Source organism: Chroicocephalus ridibundus, chromosome 1 (genome assembly GCF_963924245.1).
Source record: "Chroicocephalus ridibundus chromosome 1, bChrRid1.1, whole genome shotgun sequence".
NCBI lineage: Eukaryota > Metazoa > Chordata > Aves > Charadriiformes > Laridae > Chroicocephalus > Chroicocephalus ridibundus.
Window position 1 is genome coordinate 48,383,889 of NC_086284.1, and position 16,112 is coordinate 48,400,000.

The window sequence follows — 16,112 nt, forward strand, 5'->3', positions numbered from 1 at the left end:
TGAATATGGCTTTTGAAGGGCCTGTTTTGAGGCCATGAGCATTATAAAAATCTTATTTTGTATTCCTGAAAATTGAAATGTAAAAATGGAACTTGTAAAAGTGTTTCATGTTGATTAAACATCTGAAATACTATGGTTTGCTTGATAATGCTTTGAGACCTCTGTTCTTTAAAGCTTTTTGCTGGATTGAAGAGGGACGGTGACAGGTGCTCTGATCAAGGAAAAATTTTTACCATTTTTGAAATTATGTTAGTTAACACATATTTCCAAATGATGTTTCAAGTGTGACTGCGTTTTGGCTAGTGACAAGGCATTGGTTTAAGTGTTCAGTTGAGTAAGTTTACACGTATTTGTTGGACCATGCTTGTTAAGTGTTTCGAATTACAGGTTGAGGTTTTGGGTTTTTTTTTTTAGTTAGCTTTTGCTTTTTTAAAATTATTTTTGCTTGAATAATGTAGCCACTATTTATTTGTACTACTTGTGAAATGTCTGTAATTTTCCTTCTAGTATGAAACCTTCAGAACAGAAGAAGAAGAGAGAATAAAAGCCAAGGGGCAAGATGTCAAATCATCAGTGTATTTCATGAAGCAGACCATTAACAATGCTTGTGGAACAATTGGGCTAATTCATGCTATTGCAAACAACAGAGATAAAATGAACTTTGGTAAGGTTTTTTTGGTTGGTTGGGTTTTTTTTTTGGCTTTTCCCTTTTTTTCTTTAACTGTGGGGAGGCATTAAGGGAAGGATAGGTTTTGTACTATTTTCTCCGAATATAACCATTCATAAAGGATGATTTCTATTCAAAGAGCATTTCTACCTGTAATTAGAAAACCAGTATTTCGTCCTAATCCACGAACTAAAGCACTTGAAACATTGCAAACTGCAGCAGGTAGCAATTCCTCTTGCAGTCAGCCTTCAGTGTCTTAAAGATACGATGTAATTATATCTTTAAATCTTTCGTTGGATATAAGCATTCTGTAAGCTTTGAATGAAGCTGGAGTTAAAGCATGACTCAAACTCATAACTAACCCTTCTAACCGGAACCATTCTATGATTCTATAATTATGTCTTTTTTATTTTTTTAAGAAACTAATTCTTCACTGAAGAAGTTCCTAGAAGATTCATTATCTATGACTCCGGAAGAGAGGGCCAAATATCTAGAAACTTATGAAGTTGGTATCATGTGTTTTTACTTTTATTTAAAATGGTACAAGAATTATTTGCATGAGCAGGACTTGATACAGTGAAGCACTTAAACAATTCGATTTTACACATGAGCTTGTGATCAGACAGTTGATACAAAGAAAACACTGCTTTGGTAAAGTATTCCTGCCTGCCCATAGCTCAGTCAGCAGAATGGATTTTGTCGGCGTTCCTCATCTGTATTAATTCACTGGCTTAGTTTAAAATGACTTTGAAATGGATGAGAAATGCATGCATAATGTTTTTGGTGTGTTCAGGATGCAGTTTAATGGTCAATTTAAGCTGATCTGGGGCTATAGCTGAAAGGATGGTCCTTCTGCCTCCTTTCATTTGTGCCTTCTAGTCATCCCTCTTTGGCGGTAGCAGTTTGGGGCACACAAAGAGCTGATTTTGCTGAAATATGATCTCTTTCCCCCCTCCCCCCCCCAAACAATTAGATGAGCTAGCTGATAGTGTGGTTAGACAGATCATTAGTGCTGTTTGAAGGGATGTGGCAGAAACATCTGGGCAGTGGTGGAAGGGGAGAATGGTGCTGTTTCTCCTGATGGTAATGATGACACCCTTTCAAATGATTTCCGAGCCTGAGTTCAATTTAAGCTTACTGTGAAGCCCTCAGGAATAAGGTTGTTAACATGTGGCCGAGGGAAGTCATAACAAACAGAAACAGTAGAGGTTTGATGACATTTTCTGTAGAAATGTTGGACACAAGGTATCTGATCAGAGCTTCTATCTAAAGTGTTTTGTCTGCTTAAGAAGTGATACATAACAAAAACACTTGCCTATAGTCTTTTCTGTGTATAAAAGTGCGGTTTCAAACTGTTAGGTATTTGATTTGAACTGACTGTGATGAAACTGAAATATTGGTCTTCTGATATCCTTGGAAGTGGAGATGATTTATTTATTATTTTTTTATTTATTTATTACAAGCACTGAACAAAAATATTTACATCTATGACATTTGATAAAACGAAGGGCAAACTGTGATTCTTAAAACAATGGAAATGTCTCATTTAAAATCTGATTGAAATATGTTTCAATTTTAGGCTATTCGTGTCACTCATGAATCCAGTGCCCATGAAGGTCAGACCGAGGTATTCATTTTTTTAAAAAATCTTTGTTAATAACTGTTTTGAGTTGAATATAATTGAAATGAAAGCAATCATATATTAAAAGTTTACAGTGAAATGGAGATTATTGTTTGGTTTGCAGTATTGTGTCATTAGCCAAAAATCAGGGCACAAAATCAGGTGGCATTGTTGGGATCAACCAGACTTGAAGCTTGATTTTTTTTGGTTTTGGGGTTTTTTTTAAGCTTTTATATAACATAGATGATATTTTTCAAGCGTCATTTCAGAGTAAAACAGACGGTAATAGTATTTTTAATGAAACTTGAGATTTTGATTTTGCAAGTTTGTGGGTAAGATCCATAGTAATCATACAAGTGGAACAAACATTTTATGAGAGTCTGAAAAGTTTTACTTCAGGAAAAGAAATAGTACAATACTTGGTTTGCTATTGTATATATGCTGCTTGTTTACAAATACTAATTCAGATGAATTCTCACTAATATGTGTATTTATAAGTTTTTATTCCCCAACAGATTAGGTGATATAAAAAAACCAACAAAACCATGCAAAACCAACAAAAACCTTAAAATAAACTTAATATTCAACATTTTTCTGCTTCAGCCGTGCTAAGGCTGTTTTCCATCTTTCTGGTTCAGATTTCAGTATCTGTTCCGCAAAAAGAAAATTGATTAGATTGTTTCTAGCACTGCTTTGTTTGACAATGCAAGGAATCCTCCTTTGTTTGGCTGTGACTTCAGTGGCTCCTCCACTTTCTTTTTTTTTTTTCTTTTTTGAATTAGAGTAGGTGACATTTTCTTTCTTCTTACAGAATCATAGAATCATAGGGTTGGAAGGGACCTCTGGAGATCATCTAGTCCAACCCCCCTGCCAGAGCAGGGTCACCTAGAGCAGGTTGCACAGGAACGCGTCCAGGCGGGTTTTGAATGTCTCCAGAGACGGAGACTCCACCACCTCTCTGGGCAGCCTGTGCCAGTGCTCTGCCACCCTCAAAGGAAAGACGTTCCTTCTCATGTTTAGGTGGAACTTCCTATGCTCAAGTTTGTGCCCATTGCCTCTTGTCCTGTCCCCAGGCACTGCTGAAAAGAGCCTGGCCCCATCCTCCTGAGACCCAGCCTTTAAGTATTTAGAAGTGTTGATAAGGTCCCCCCTCATCCGTCTTTTTTCCAGACTGAAGAGACCCAAATCCCTCGGCCTTTCTTCATAAGAAAGGTGTTCCAGTCCCCTAATCATCTTGGTAGCTCTCTGCTGCACCCTCTCCAGCAGTTCCCTGTTCTTCTTGAACCGGGGAGCCCAGAACTGGACACAGTACTCCAGGTGCGGCCTCACCAAGGCAGAGTAGAGGGGGAGGATGACCTCCCTCAACCTGCTGGCCACACTCTTGGTGCACCCCAGGATGCCATTGGCCTTCTTGGCCACAAGGGCACATTGCTGGCTCATGGTCATCCTGTTGTCCACCAGGACTCCCAGGTCTCTTTCCACAGAGCTGCTCTCCATCAGGTCAGCCCCCAACCTGTACTGGTGCAAGGGGTTATTCCTCCCCAGGTGCAGCACCCTGCACTTGCCCTTATTGAATTTCATAAGGTTCTTCTTTGCCCAGCTCTCCAGCCTGTCCAGGTCTCTCTGTATGGCGGCACAGCCTTCCGGTGTGTCAGCCACCCCCGCCAGCTTTGTGTCATCGGCAAACTTGCTGGGGGTGCACTCTATCCCCTCATCCAGGTCATTGATGAATATATTGAAGAGGACTGGATCCAGTACTGACCCCTGGGGAACACCACTCGTCACTGACCTCCAACTGGATTCTGTGCCCCTAATCACTACTGCAGTGTCTTCTAAACAATGCAGGAAGAAGCAAAGCAGTCCTTTCTGCTTCCCCGTGCCCCATCATCCAGAAGTGAAAATTAAGAAAATTTTTTTAACTCTTTCTATTATAGATACTCAACTTCCTTTGTGATATTTTCTTTAAAAAAACCCCACCGCTCTTTCTTCTCATCTCTTTCTCTAAATTTATCAAGGTTCTATATTTCAAGAAGAAACATCAGAACAAATTAATATTTCTCTTCCTTTTCTAAGGGAGAGACTCCAAAAAATCCAGTCTGTTTTCTTTACAAATGAGTCCTTTTCTATATATTCTTGGCAAGCTCAGTAAGAGAGAGGCTATGGAGATTATTCCCACAAGTTGCTGAAGACTGAATCTTTTCCTAAGATACTTGTGAAAGAGAAAAACTTCTTTAGTTGTTTTGATGTACTGTGACATTCACCCAGGGAATGGTTTGTCTATGCATTCTTCTGACAGAAATTAGGGAATGACGGGAAAAGAAAATGCAAGGGCTGTTCAGTTCCTGAGAGTCTTTGTAAAGATTCAGGAAGCATCTAAGTGATGATGGAATCTCCTAATAAGGGACAGTTAATTTGTTTCCTGATCAAAATAACCACAATACAAACGATTAGTAATTGTGTGGAAAGATGAAGACTTTTTTCATAATGAAAAATTTACAAGATTGTCTTAGCAACCGTGTTTAAACACAAATATTGAATGGGTCGTTTCCTTGCCATATATTTATTATTTTATTTTGCATAAGTGAATCTGGAAGTCATTCAATATGGATATTCCTTAGATGGGTAAAATAACTTTTTCCTGTCCTTCAGTTTCCAAAGTTGAAGTAGTACAGTGGCTGAGTACCTGTCCTAGGACCATTTTTCAGAATAGTTCTTATTCATCAACCGAGGAGGGAAGAAATAAACAAGTTATCTTACCGGAACATCTAATTGCCTGAAGATCCTGTCCTACCAGAGTGTAGTTAAATTGGCAGCAAGGCCTCCCCTTTCATCTGTACAGGAGCAATTGCTTTACTCCAAAGTACAGTTCTTTTAAAGCAATACAAAATCCGAAACATGAGTATGCTGAGAAGTGTAATTGAGGGTTGGAGGGAGTTAATCTCCAAGTCTTTTTCCTTCCAATGGTACGTTTTAAATGTTGCTGTATGGCTTTTCAGGTAGTGGTGGAGGGACTGATGAACAGCATGCCCTTGAAGATGCTGAATTTAGCATATGCAGGTCATACAAGGATGTTGACTTGTCCTGCAGAGTGAGATGATAAGTTCAAGCACCTTTGGAGAGAGAGAGAAGAGAATCCCATTCCTCCTGCATATCCATTATTGTTAGGATTACTTTCCTGAGGACTTAAACTTAATTTCAGAGCACTGGAAAGGAACACGTTTGCCTTCCTGTGACTCTGTTAGGTTTTTGTTCTACCCCTGCCCCCTCACAGCAAGGGCATTTTGCATAGAAATCTTTCCTTTGAATACAAAGTGGTTTATATAGTTGCTTAATGACAGTAAGTGCTGTAGCTTTGCGAGCGAGACTTAGAATTAAAGGTTAAGAAAACGTGCAGGCCTCCTCTTTTAGGATGATTAACTTGGCTTGCCTGCTCTGTGCGTAGTTCTGTCCCTTAGATAGGTATTGCATGCTACTCTCTCCTCAGATTCTTCTGAAAATGTTGCTTAAGCTCAATTGTGTTAAGACAGAATAATTTCCAGAAGTGGGACGTAAGGCAGTCAGCCTTGCTGATTTGGTTAAGAAACTGTATAACTGCTCTCAAGATGCTGTTTTTTCCCTCTCCCTTACAAAACACACCACCGTACATCAGTATGATGTGATAAAATTTTCTCGAATCTTGAGATGCGGAAGGTTTAAAAATAGCAAAGCATACAGCCAGGTTCTTCTCTGATAATATTTCTTTTTTTCTGGTCTCTGATTTCTCAGATCTTTGAGGATTCAGACTTTAATGCTTCTAAGTAAAGCCTTTATTTGTTGATTGCTCCTTGACAGTCTTGCTAAGCCATCTCAGTGGCTACTTGATTTCTACAATATGCAAGTGGATTTTCTGCTTTTGTTTGTTTATGTGGGTATTTCAAACCTTGAAATAAAGCAAGCCTTATCTAGAAATAAAAGGTTAGCAGTAATAAAGTAAAGCAATGCTATCTTTCTAGTATCTGTGTATTTCGTCTATTTGTTTTGTCCAGTAGGCAGGATTCGTTTCTGTTTTAGAATAATCTGTAATCCAATTAATTTATTTTATTAGGTTTTTAAGAAAAGTTGTATTTGAAAAGAAAGGCATGTGACAAGGTATTATTTGTATAACTTTAATACTAGTAGACATTCCAGTTAGTGATTTCTGGAAGAGAACAATTACAGTGGTCAGTTTGCTTCTGGGATTTACCATTAATGTGTGATCTATTTAGATGAAGCCTTAAGATGAATTGCTAAGGAAATGGATTGAAGTGAGTGTTGTGCCTTGATGGGTGCTTTAATAGGCTTCCCAAGTTTGATAGCTGTGATCAATTTGCTTAGTTTCAAAAGGCGGGGGGGGGGAAGGAAGGGCTGTGTTCCTAGCCATTTTATATAACTTTTGGTATTGCATTGAAAAATTTACAGGCCATCTGTAAATTGGATTAGAACTGAGTATTTTGAGTACGTTTTTGTATTAAAATATGTGAGGTTTTTAATGAAGTTTACTATATTTTTATTAAATTACTTAAATATTTTTCTTAAAAATGGAGAAGTTTTTTTTGCTCTTTCAAAGAGTTAAGCAGTTTTCGTTTTGCTAATTCATTTCAGGTTTTCAAATTAAAAGGACTGTAAATTGGAGTTATCCTTCAGGCCAGGTTTTGGACCAGGTTTGGTTCAAGTTCTGTGTTAAGACTCTTGGATTCTGTGTCTCCATGGCTCACTTTTTTCCTGCAGTAAAGCAAATAAATAGATGAAGTGGTCCTATGGGTACTTCTATGCGTAAAAAAAAAAAAAAAGTAGATCTGTTTAAAATTGCTTTAGTAGCAAGCAGTAAGATCTGGGAATAATTCCACAGGAGAAGTGTGGTGTTGGTTTCAGGGGTTTCAAGGGTGGTTTGATTCTGGTCCCATGTTCCAGTACTGTAATGAGGGCAATTAATGTAAGACTCCTGTTAAATTTTATGCTGCTGAAGCTTACACTTTCTCAAGTGACAGGTATTTCATATCCAAAGCTGCCAAAAAAAGGATCTAGGTCTTTAGGATAAAGCTTCATGGATCCAACTTGCTTTCCTTTCTATGTGATAGCTCCTTAAAGGCAGCTATTGCTGAAACTAAAAAAAATAGTTATCAGCTACTCAAGATCTTTATTTTTTCATGAGTCTTCTGCTGAGCTTATACTTTTGTTTATAATATCTAGGATGTCTGAAGATGTGGAAAATACAACCTGCTTCACTGCAGACCTGCGCGTGCTTTTAAGCTGGTCCTTATATTGTTGCTTTGTACTGAGCAGAGGTTTTCTGTTTGTTTTGCTTTTTTTTTTCTTTTTGTTTTTCCTGTGTCTCCTTCAGCAGTTCATGAACTGCTGAAGCCCTGTACTACCACACATCTTAACGTTTCTGGTACCCTCTTATAAAAAAAACAAAAACAAACCCAAAAACAAACAAAAAACCCCCCAAAAAACCAAAAAAACCAAAACAACCAACAAAAAAAAAAACCCCAAAAAACCCGCACCCCACAACCCTTCATAAATATTAAAAAGGCAATACAGTTTGTGGATGCTAGAGTATCCACATTATCTGTCTAATCTACAGGGATCATTAATGAATAAGATATGGTAAAATCTGAGGGAGGAAAAGTAGCAATTAATAGCACTGATCAGGGTTAGGTTCATATCCAACTTTTTTGTATTATTATTTTCGGTTGCTTTCTTTGAAAACAATCATAGTAACTATTTTCAAGTAACAGATCAGAAAATCTGAGGGGAGAATTATTTAAAAACAGGGAAACGTCATTATACAAGAGAGACTTCCAGGTCTAGAGTCTTTTGCAGAGGAAATAGCCCTTTTGAATTTGGAGTTGGGGAAGAAACTTACTTTGTATCCTACGTACTCATTTTCATTAATAATAAAAAGTTACTGTATAGTTTTCTGAGAGAGAGGAAATGAAGAAGATGCAAAGGCACACTTGTAAGAGAAATAAACCAGTAGAAATTGTTTAACTCAATTGAACAATGGTATGCTATGACAGCTTGAAGAAGTTATTCCAGGTAGAAAATATTATCTGTACTGCTTCTTAAAATAAATGACCTTTTTAATATGTGACTATAATAATGTGAGTAGCAAATTATTTTTGTTCTGCTCTCCTATTACTGACATCCATATCCAGTTCTTTGCAATAATGCTTCATTACAGCTCAATTCCACAGTAAGGAAAATGGCAAGCTATACCATATAAAATACCTTTTAAAAGATTAATTGGCCTTCAGACAAGGAATTGATCTAGACAATAACCAGTATTCAATTTCTGCCTTTCTAAAAGCTTTGACATGCTTAACTCTTGTTCAGATACTGTTCTGGTAATAGTATCGGAAGCTTTAGACAGCTCTGTGTGTCTGTTGAAATAATTCTGTATTGTCAGATTACCTACAATATCTTCTGTCTTCCGTCACCTTCCCAAACAGCTTCCCTCAACATCCTCATCCTCTAACCTTGCAGGAGCTAGTGCTGGCACAGAGATGTTAGAAGCACACTCCTGGGAAGAGAGGAGAAGGCTTAACAGACTAGACTTAGGTCAGCTTTTGCTGCTGTGGACAGCAAATACACAAATAGCTGTGGTGTTAAGTAATTGGCAGGCTGTTTGTGCAACATCAAGGTATCACTAACTGCTGACACATGGCTTTCCATATCACTTTTTGTTATAAAGTTCAAATGATAGAGTGAACTTTTTATTATGTCTTGCAGCACTTGCGGCATATGGAACCACTTTTGTGTTTGAGGTTGACATTTTTTTTTGGACAGGGGAGTTTTAGCATGGTTTATGCATTACTGCTTAGCAGAATTTGATCTGTGGTCTTTAGGAAGTTTACTTCTTTAAATGTTATTACAGCATAGCTCAAAATAATGTTTCAGTCAGGCAAATACAAGTGAAGCAGCCACTTGAAATACCTGTGTTAGGTATTGGTTGGAGAATAATAAGAGATTTTGATTTTGTTTGTGGCCTAAATTCTTAGGAGAAAATTAGTAGTTCTCAAATTCCTGTTTTTTCTTTTCATTAGAAGCTATTGAGAATGCCCAACTAAATGAAGTTTAACGTACAGTGTTTCAGTTACTAGCTAATACGGAAGAGAGAAGAAAACAGAACTGGAATATAAAATATATCAACTATTTTGGGGAGCACAGAAAATACTGCCTTTGGTTTTGTAACTCCTCCTTTTTGTGTTTTTTATTTACTTTTTTTTTTTAGTACACCTCATACGTCTATTTACCAACTGACAGCTTTGGTTACTAGTACTAGCTAGATGAGGCTCAGAACTGAGCGCGCTGAGGTGCTGCCACTTCAAATGAAAACAACATTCTTGCACCTCATTAGACCTCTATCAAAAATATTGATGGTGGAAATATTAGCCTTTGAAAATCAAAATTGATGTTTGACTCTGTCGGTATAAAAGGCACAAGTAAGAACTGCTCTCTGATGTTCACAAAAAACTCACATGTGCACATCGGTATGTTTACTTAGATACACTTTTTGTTCATAAGTATGATCAGGAATATTTTTAACATGGATTGAAGTTGGCAGCCACTAAAAAAGCTACCACAGCTTGATTTCTTCCTTAACTCAAACCATAACTGCAAACTGTAGTCTGTAAACTTGTTTAGTGTGCCTTGAGAACTATAATCTTGCTTGGAATGCGCTAAGTTAGACTTTGATCACAGTAACAGTCGTTAACATTGGCAAGAACTAAGTAAAGTCAATGCACTCTGTTCTCAACTGCTATAAAACTTGAACTTTCAAAGATCTCTGGTTCCCTGGGGCATTACAATTTATTGTTAGAGAAGAAACATAAAGGAGCTTCCCTTTCGCTCCTGCCAAGAACATATGGTGGTTTTGTTTTTTTTCTTAAATAGCCCATATTCCTCAGTCTTTCTTCTGAATAATCCGTAGTCTTGTAAAGAAATATTTGCGTCTCGGGAGAATATAAAATCAATTATGTAACTATTTCTAAGATGATTTCTGTTTAGCTTAGCAGTACAGAACAAGCATGTAATCTCTCCTGTAAAGGTGATGAAGCTGCCTAGATTTGTTAGCTATAGCTTTTTCTCGTTTACAGCCTACACAGTAGAAGTGTAAAAATGAGCTTACAAGAATCATGTGAAATGTTTTGGAAATTGTACTTGGTTAGTCTTTGACTCGTTGCATTGCCCTGTTATTTAACGTGTCAGTGTTTGAGACATGCATCAATCTGATTTCTATACTCTACTGAGCAAGTAACTAATAAGGTATTAATACGGTATTGCTCTGAATTGTTATCCTTATGCTTAACCTTAAAATCTTCATGAAGGAACTCCTGATTCCTAGGATGAAACATAACTATAGAGGATATTCGCACCCATAAAGCAGACCATGAATTTAAATAACAAGTATATAAGAAAAAAATAACAATGGAAAGTAACAAAGTGTTTCTACAGTTTTGATCCAACATCTCTACCAACCAACTACCATAAGTTTTGGTTTGTTTGTGGTTTTTGTTTTGGTTTGGTTTTTTTTGCATCTCTCCAATCCATAATGCTTCCAGCACTGATCTTGCACTATCCGTGTGAGAGACAGTAAATAGCAGGCTCTAAGCCATGTGTTTGCTCACTGGCATTTTAGCAGGCTGATCATAATGAGCAATGGTTGAGTTCACGCTCAACCTCTTTCCCTCAGGCAGAAGAGAAACTTTATTTATTTATTTATTTTATTCATCCAACCACTAATTTTGGGGAAAAAAGTTATAAGAACTTACAGTCCTTAAGACTGCCAACATTTTACCAATACCATTGTGATAATCTAGCTTGACTTTTGCCTGGCATAGACCATAGAACTTTAAATTTAGGTCTTCAGAGAGAGAAATTATCACTAATTTTGGAAAGATTTTTTTGGGTGCTCTGAGCTCACCATTTTTCTTGCCTTTAAACTCTGTTACCCATATGTCTGGCAAAGTAATACTCTTGGGATACTGTCCATTCTTAATCATGGATTAAACTGAGATGGAGAATACTGTAAAGACTTTCTTTTTACCAGCTGCAGAAACACTAATTAAACTTTCTGGTGCAGAAGTTGATCACCGAGCAGGTGTAGCTCAATTCGGTTTAAAAACTGTAGTCTCAATACATACTAATGCTGATAACTGTAATGTTGACAAAACATGTAGCTCTGTGAGGAATGGAGTTTATGAACCTTAATGTCCTAAGAATTTCCATATTCTGCAAGCTTTTGTTGTCTGTAAGGAAGGAAGTTAGGAAGAAGACTTTTATTGCAGTTGAAATATTTATAATATCTCTTGTTTGTGTGAATTCTCTGTTGTGCTGTTGCAGATGAGCTCATGAAGCAGCTTCTGCCTCTGTGGAATACTTTCTTTGTCAGGTTCCTCTTCCCTGTCTCCTGCTTATCTTCTTATAAAAGCTTGAAGAAACTTAATGTCTCTCAAGATTTCACCACCACCACCAAAACAAACTTGAAATGCTGTTAAAAGATTAAAAACACTTGTGAAGGAAGAAGGAGGAAGAGGATTTTTTTCAGACAGTGTGATGCATGGATTTAATTTGCATGTAAAAAACGCACTAAGGATAATGACTTCTGAGGAAGAAAAACACCATTGCACTTTGAACTGTAATACAGAACCTTTTAACCAATTCAATAATGAGCAATTACTTAAAACAAAAGAAGCCCCAAAAGATGGTGGTGAAAAACGATAGATATTAAGTACATTGTCTCTGAAGATAATCTTAAAGCTATAATAACTTTTATATTGCCCACTTGGCTGGAAAAGTTGCAGTTCTTATTGTCGCTTCAGCCTTCCCCCATCTCTTAACAGGGCTTACTGAACGGGGAATGTAGAACGAGGACACAAACACTTAGTTTGTTGGGAACACTTATTGCACGCTCATGGATCAACTCAACTGAGCAGATGCAGAACACATGGCAGGGCCTCTGATCCCAGGGTTGTGCATATGAAACACAGACCAGGACTAGCAGCATTGTAGCTCCTTCTCTTTCCCCAGTTTCCAGTGATGTTGGTGTGAAGTTAAAGCTCATTTGATCTCTGTCCCAGTGCAGCTAGTGTTTCTTTCTGCATAGTGACACAACCTCACAATGGAGGAAAGAAAGCCCCAGTCCCAGCACAGTTTGTCAGCAGACAGACAGGGAAGTCCCCTTAGAGGGAAGGTGACATGGGCTTGAACCTTCCACTGAGAGGATGCCCTGAACTTGAGCTTCCAGATTAATTTTTGTAACTACTAGCAAATTAATTGGTAATAAATATTTCCTCTTAGAAAGAAATGGTCATGCAATACCGGACACTGCTTTGTCCTGTTGGGTCTTCAATGCATTAGATGTGGATTGAAATACTTTGCTGGATTGGGTTCCCCAAACAAGATGAGCAGACAGATCCCTGTTTCTAGAACCTCACAGGTTTGGGGATGAGCCAAGTCAGGAGTTACTCGGCACTATCAGACTTCTGCACTTTTAGGTATTTGCAAAAGCGTGGCTCTTGGTGTGTGACAAACTGTAGAGGTGTTCCCTTTAGATCTTAGTCTCAAATGGCTCTAGGCTTTAATAACAGCTATATATAGGAATGAGTTTTGGATGGGGGCAGGTAATTGCCTGAATGTTTTTGGACATATTCCATGAAGCTTTTAACTTGTTTATAATGTATTTTTTGCATTACAGACCATAAACATAATGTTCTTACTGGTTTATATGAGAATAACATGCAATTCTATTTCAGGGTTTTTGTTTTACCACTTTAGATATTTGACCTGCTGCAATTTTCAGCACAGAAATATGCTCCTGTGATCTTTTCATCTTGTGAAGTTAGTCTAATTCTCTCTTCTCTGCAGTTTCTAGCTGTTAGTAAGTCTTGTTTGAATAGAGAGTCTCAAGTTATGATTTGTTTTCCACATTTTAAATTAAATGTGAAATATACGACTTTGTATCCTTTATTTGGAGATGTGTATTTAACATTAATTTCATATTAATATTGACATGTAATTCTATGTTTTTTGTGTTTTTTTAATATTAAGTTGAAAACAACTTCAGTTGACACAGCTTAATTTGTGCTTATTATTAAAGCAATACATGGAATTTTATGGCTATTGCAGCCTTGATAATTAGACATAATCTGGTATTAACTTTGCTTTTCCACAATTCCTATAAACTCTCTGTTGAAATTTCACTCTTACAAATGCGAAAGTATATTTTCAGTGTGGGGGAAGTTTCTCTTTGTCTTGGTTGATCTCACTAGGGGACCCACTAGTACAAGAAATAAAGGATAAAAAGATTCAATGAATGGCATTTAAAATGAAGACAAATACTGACTTAGAAAATTTAAAATATTAGTTGCCTTAAACTGCATTCTAGGTTATAAATTTAGTTTTGAGAACTTAGTCTTTTCTGCTCTCATTACGTTCAGGCAAGGTGTGTTTTTAATTTTTTTTTAGTTATTTTAGCAATATTAGCTAGGGAAGAAAGAAATAACTGCAATCATTAAGAATGGTAAAAGTGAAGAATTGTGGTAAAAATGGTAACAAAAGTAAAAAAGGCTTTATAAAAAACAGCTTTTGATATTCTGGTCATCCCTGTACTGTTAAACAAATCTTAAATTTGGTATTGTTCAAAGTCTTATTAATTGTTTCATAGTAATTGCACTAGGAGTGCTAAAAGATAGAGCTTTTTCAGAGCAAAAGTATACAGTTTTAACAGCTTCCAGTCAATGGAGCCAGAGTAAATTCCTACTCTCAACAAGTTTTTCAGTTTCCTTTTTTTTAACTATTTCTAAGCAAACAGTTACTGTATTGCAGATTCCAGGAAGACTAACAATCATCTTGTCTGTTTTGATAGTAGCAGTTTACAAAACTGTAAAACATAATGTAGTGTGTCTTGTCTTTTGTCGTGAACTGTCTAGTCAGCAAAGCTCTTAAATTTCTGCCCCACAGCAGGTTGTAATCGTACAGGTTCCTCCTTCCATGGGGAGGTCTGTGGACTGTGAGGATTTCTAGGAGCAATGTTTTATCAGTCAGTGTGGAATTTTCTTAGGCAAGCTGAGAATAAATTGTTTTCAAAGCCATCTGATACATCATTGAAATGTAAAATGCCTCATTTTAAAGCAGTTCTTCAAGTGAAGAATCTGAAAAAAACAATCAGTGGTATGGATAAACTATAATAGCCTTTTAACTCTTGTAAATGTCTCTGACTTGTAGAAGTATTGTCATTGCTAAATTCCTCTTTCTTCATATAGGTACATTTTTGGGCTGGAGGTTTTCTGGTTTTCTTCTCTTTTATGTGGAGCTACTGAGATTTAGGGGTGTATCAGAATGCCTGAAAATGAAAAGTTAATTGAAAAAAAAAACACAATAAACCACCAAAAACCCTGTGGCAAACTCTATTCTTTAGACATGTTAGGAGACTTGATAACGCTCCATGCGTATCTCTGAGCTCGACAGTTTCTGCTGTACTTGATGCTTACTTTTCATGAAGAATTCCTACCCTGTCTTTGTTCTTTAAGGTCAGCAATATGGGACCAGAAATAACCAATTAATTATCCCACTCTTGACAGAAAAAGGAAAAAAAAATGGAATGGGAAAGATTAATTGCTTCAAAAATAATACAAAGAAAGTAAATGGTTTTGACTGGCATTTATTTACACATTGATTAAAAAGAGTGAAAATAATTTTTTTTCAGAGGAGCTATCTAGTGCTTGATTTTTGAAGTCTACTAGAATCATTCCATTGACTGCATAATGTGGGACATACCTTAAGGAGCTGCAGTTTCTATTCTGCTTGCATAACTTTTATGGATTTCCAAATAGCTGGCAGGTCTCAGTGCAGATAAGTGGGGTATCATTAATGAGTAAGTATGTTTGCTAGCGAGGCTCTTCAAGGATTGGTTCTAAGACCTGTACTGTTAAACAACTTCTATCAGTGACATGGAAGACAACACAAAAATACACCCTAAAACCTACAGGCAGCGTAAAAAGATTTAAGAGATACTAAAGCACAAGACATCAATACAGGGCAATCTGGATTGCCCTTTAGGTTAGCTTCAAACGAAGCTGTGTAATTAGGACAAAAGATAAAGTTTATTTCCTGACAGAAGGTGAGGGGTTCTCTCAAAGACTGAAGATGACATTGGGGATTTTTATATGTGCTGAAAGGAGAAAGTAATGGTAGATGATAAGCTGAAGGTGAGACCCTGGTTTGACCTCATGGCCAGGTGAACTAATGTAATCCATTGTTCCATGTTCATATCATCATTAAGCAGGAACAGAAAGGTTGCCTTTTCATTTAGCACTAATGTGTATAGTAAACTGGATGAATATGTTGCTTACTGTCTCTGTAGCTATAGACAGGATTGTTTGAAATTTTAATTTCAAATTTACTGGTTGATTTCAGTAGTAGAAAACTTGTTAAGCTTGAATGTTTTTATTTTGTATGTTCTGATCCAAACAAAACTTGAACTTGATTGGTCCTGTGGCCTGTGTGGGGCAGAAGATCAAAACTAAATCATCACAATGGTCCTTTCTGGTCTTAAATATATTTACTGTAACTTTGTCAGTTGCAGCTGAGAGTCATTTTTAATACTTCTGTGGTCTTTCTTCTAATAGTAACAGTTTGAATGGTTTAACATAGTCCTACTGCTTCCACGGATACTAAAGGGATCCTGAGTGTTAATGGCAGTACTGCCACTGGCCTGCTATTTTAGAAGAATAGGTGAAAAACTTAGGAAGTTGCATACTTCACCACGGTAAGCTTCCCTTTTCCTTTGCTTTCCTTTTATGT

The 16,112-nt window shown here is 37.0% G+C and overlaps 1 protein-coding gene across 1 annotated transcript in view; it reads left to right on the forward strand.

The window, feature by feature from the left end:
- The window catches only part of UCHL3 (ubiquitin C-terminal hydrolase L3), a 44,525-nt gene that overhangs the window by 15,033 nt on the left and 13,380 nt on the right, over positions 1-16,112 (forward strand). Inside the window, exons 3-5 of the mRNA XM_063335680.1 lie at positions 508-664; positions 1,087-1,172; positions 2,247-2,294. Coding sequence (XP_063191750.1) covers positions 508-664; positions 1,087-1,172; positions 2,247-2,294 — 291 coding nt within the window. The remainder of the gene's footprint in view (positions 1-507; positions 665-1,086; positions 1,173-2,246; positions 2,295-16,112) is intronic.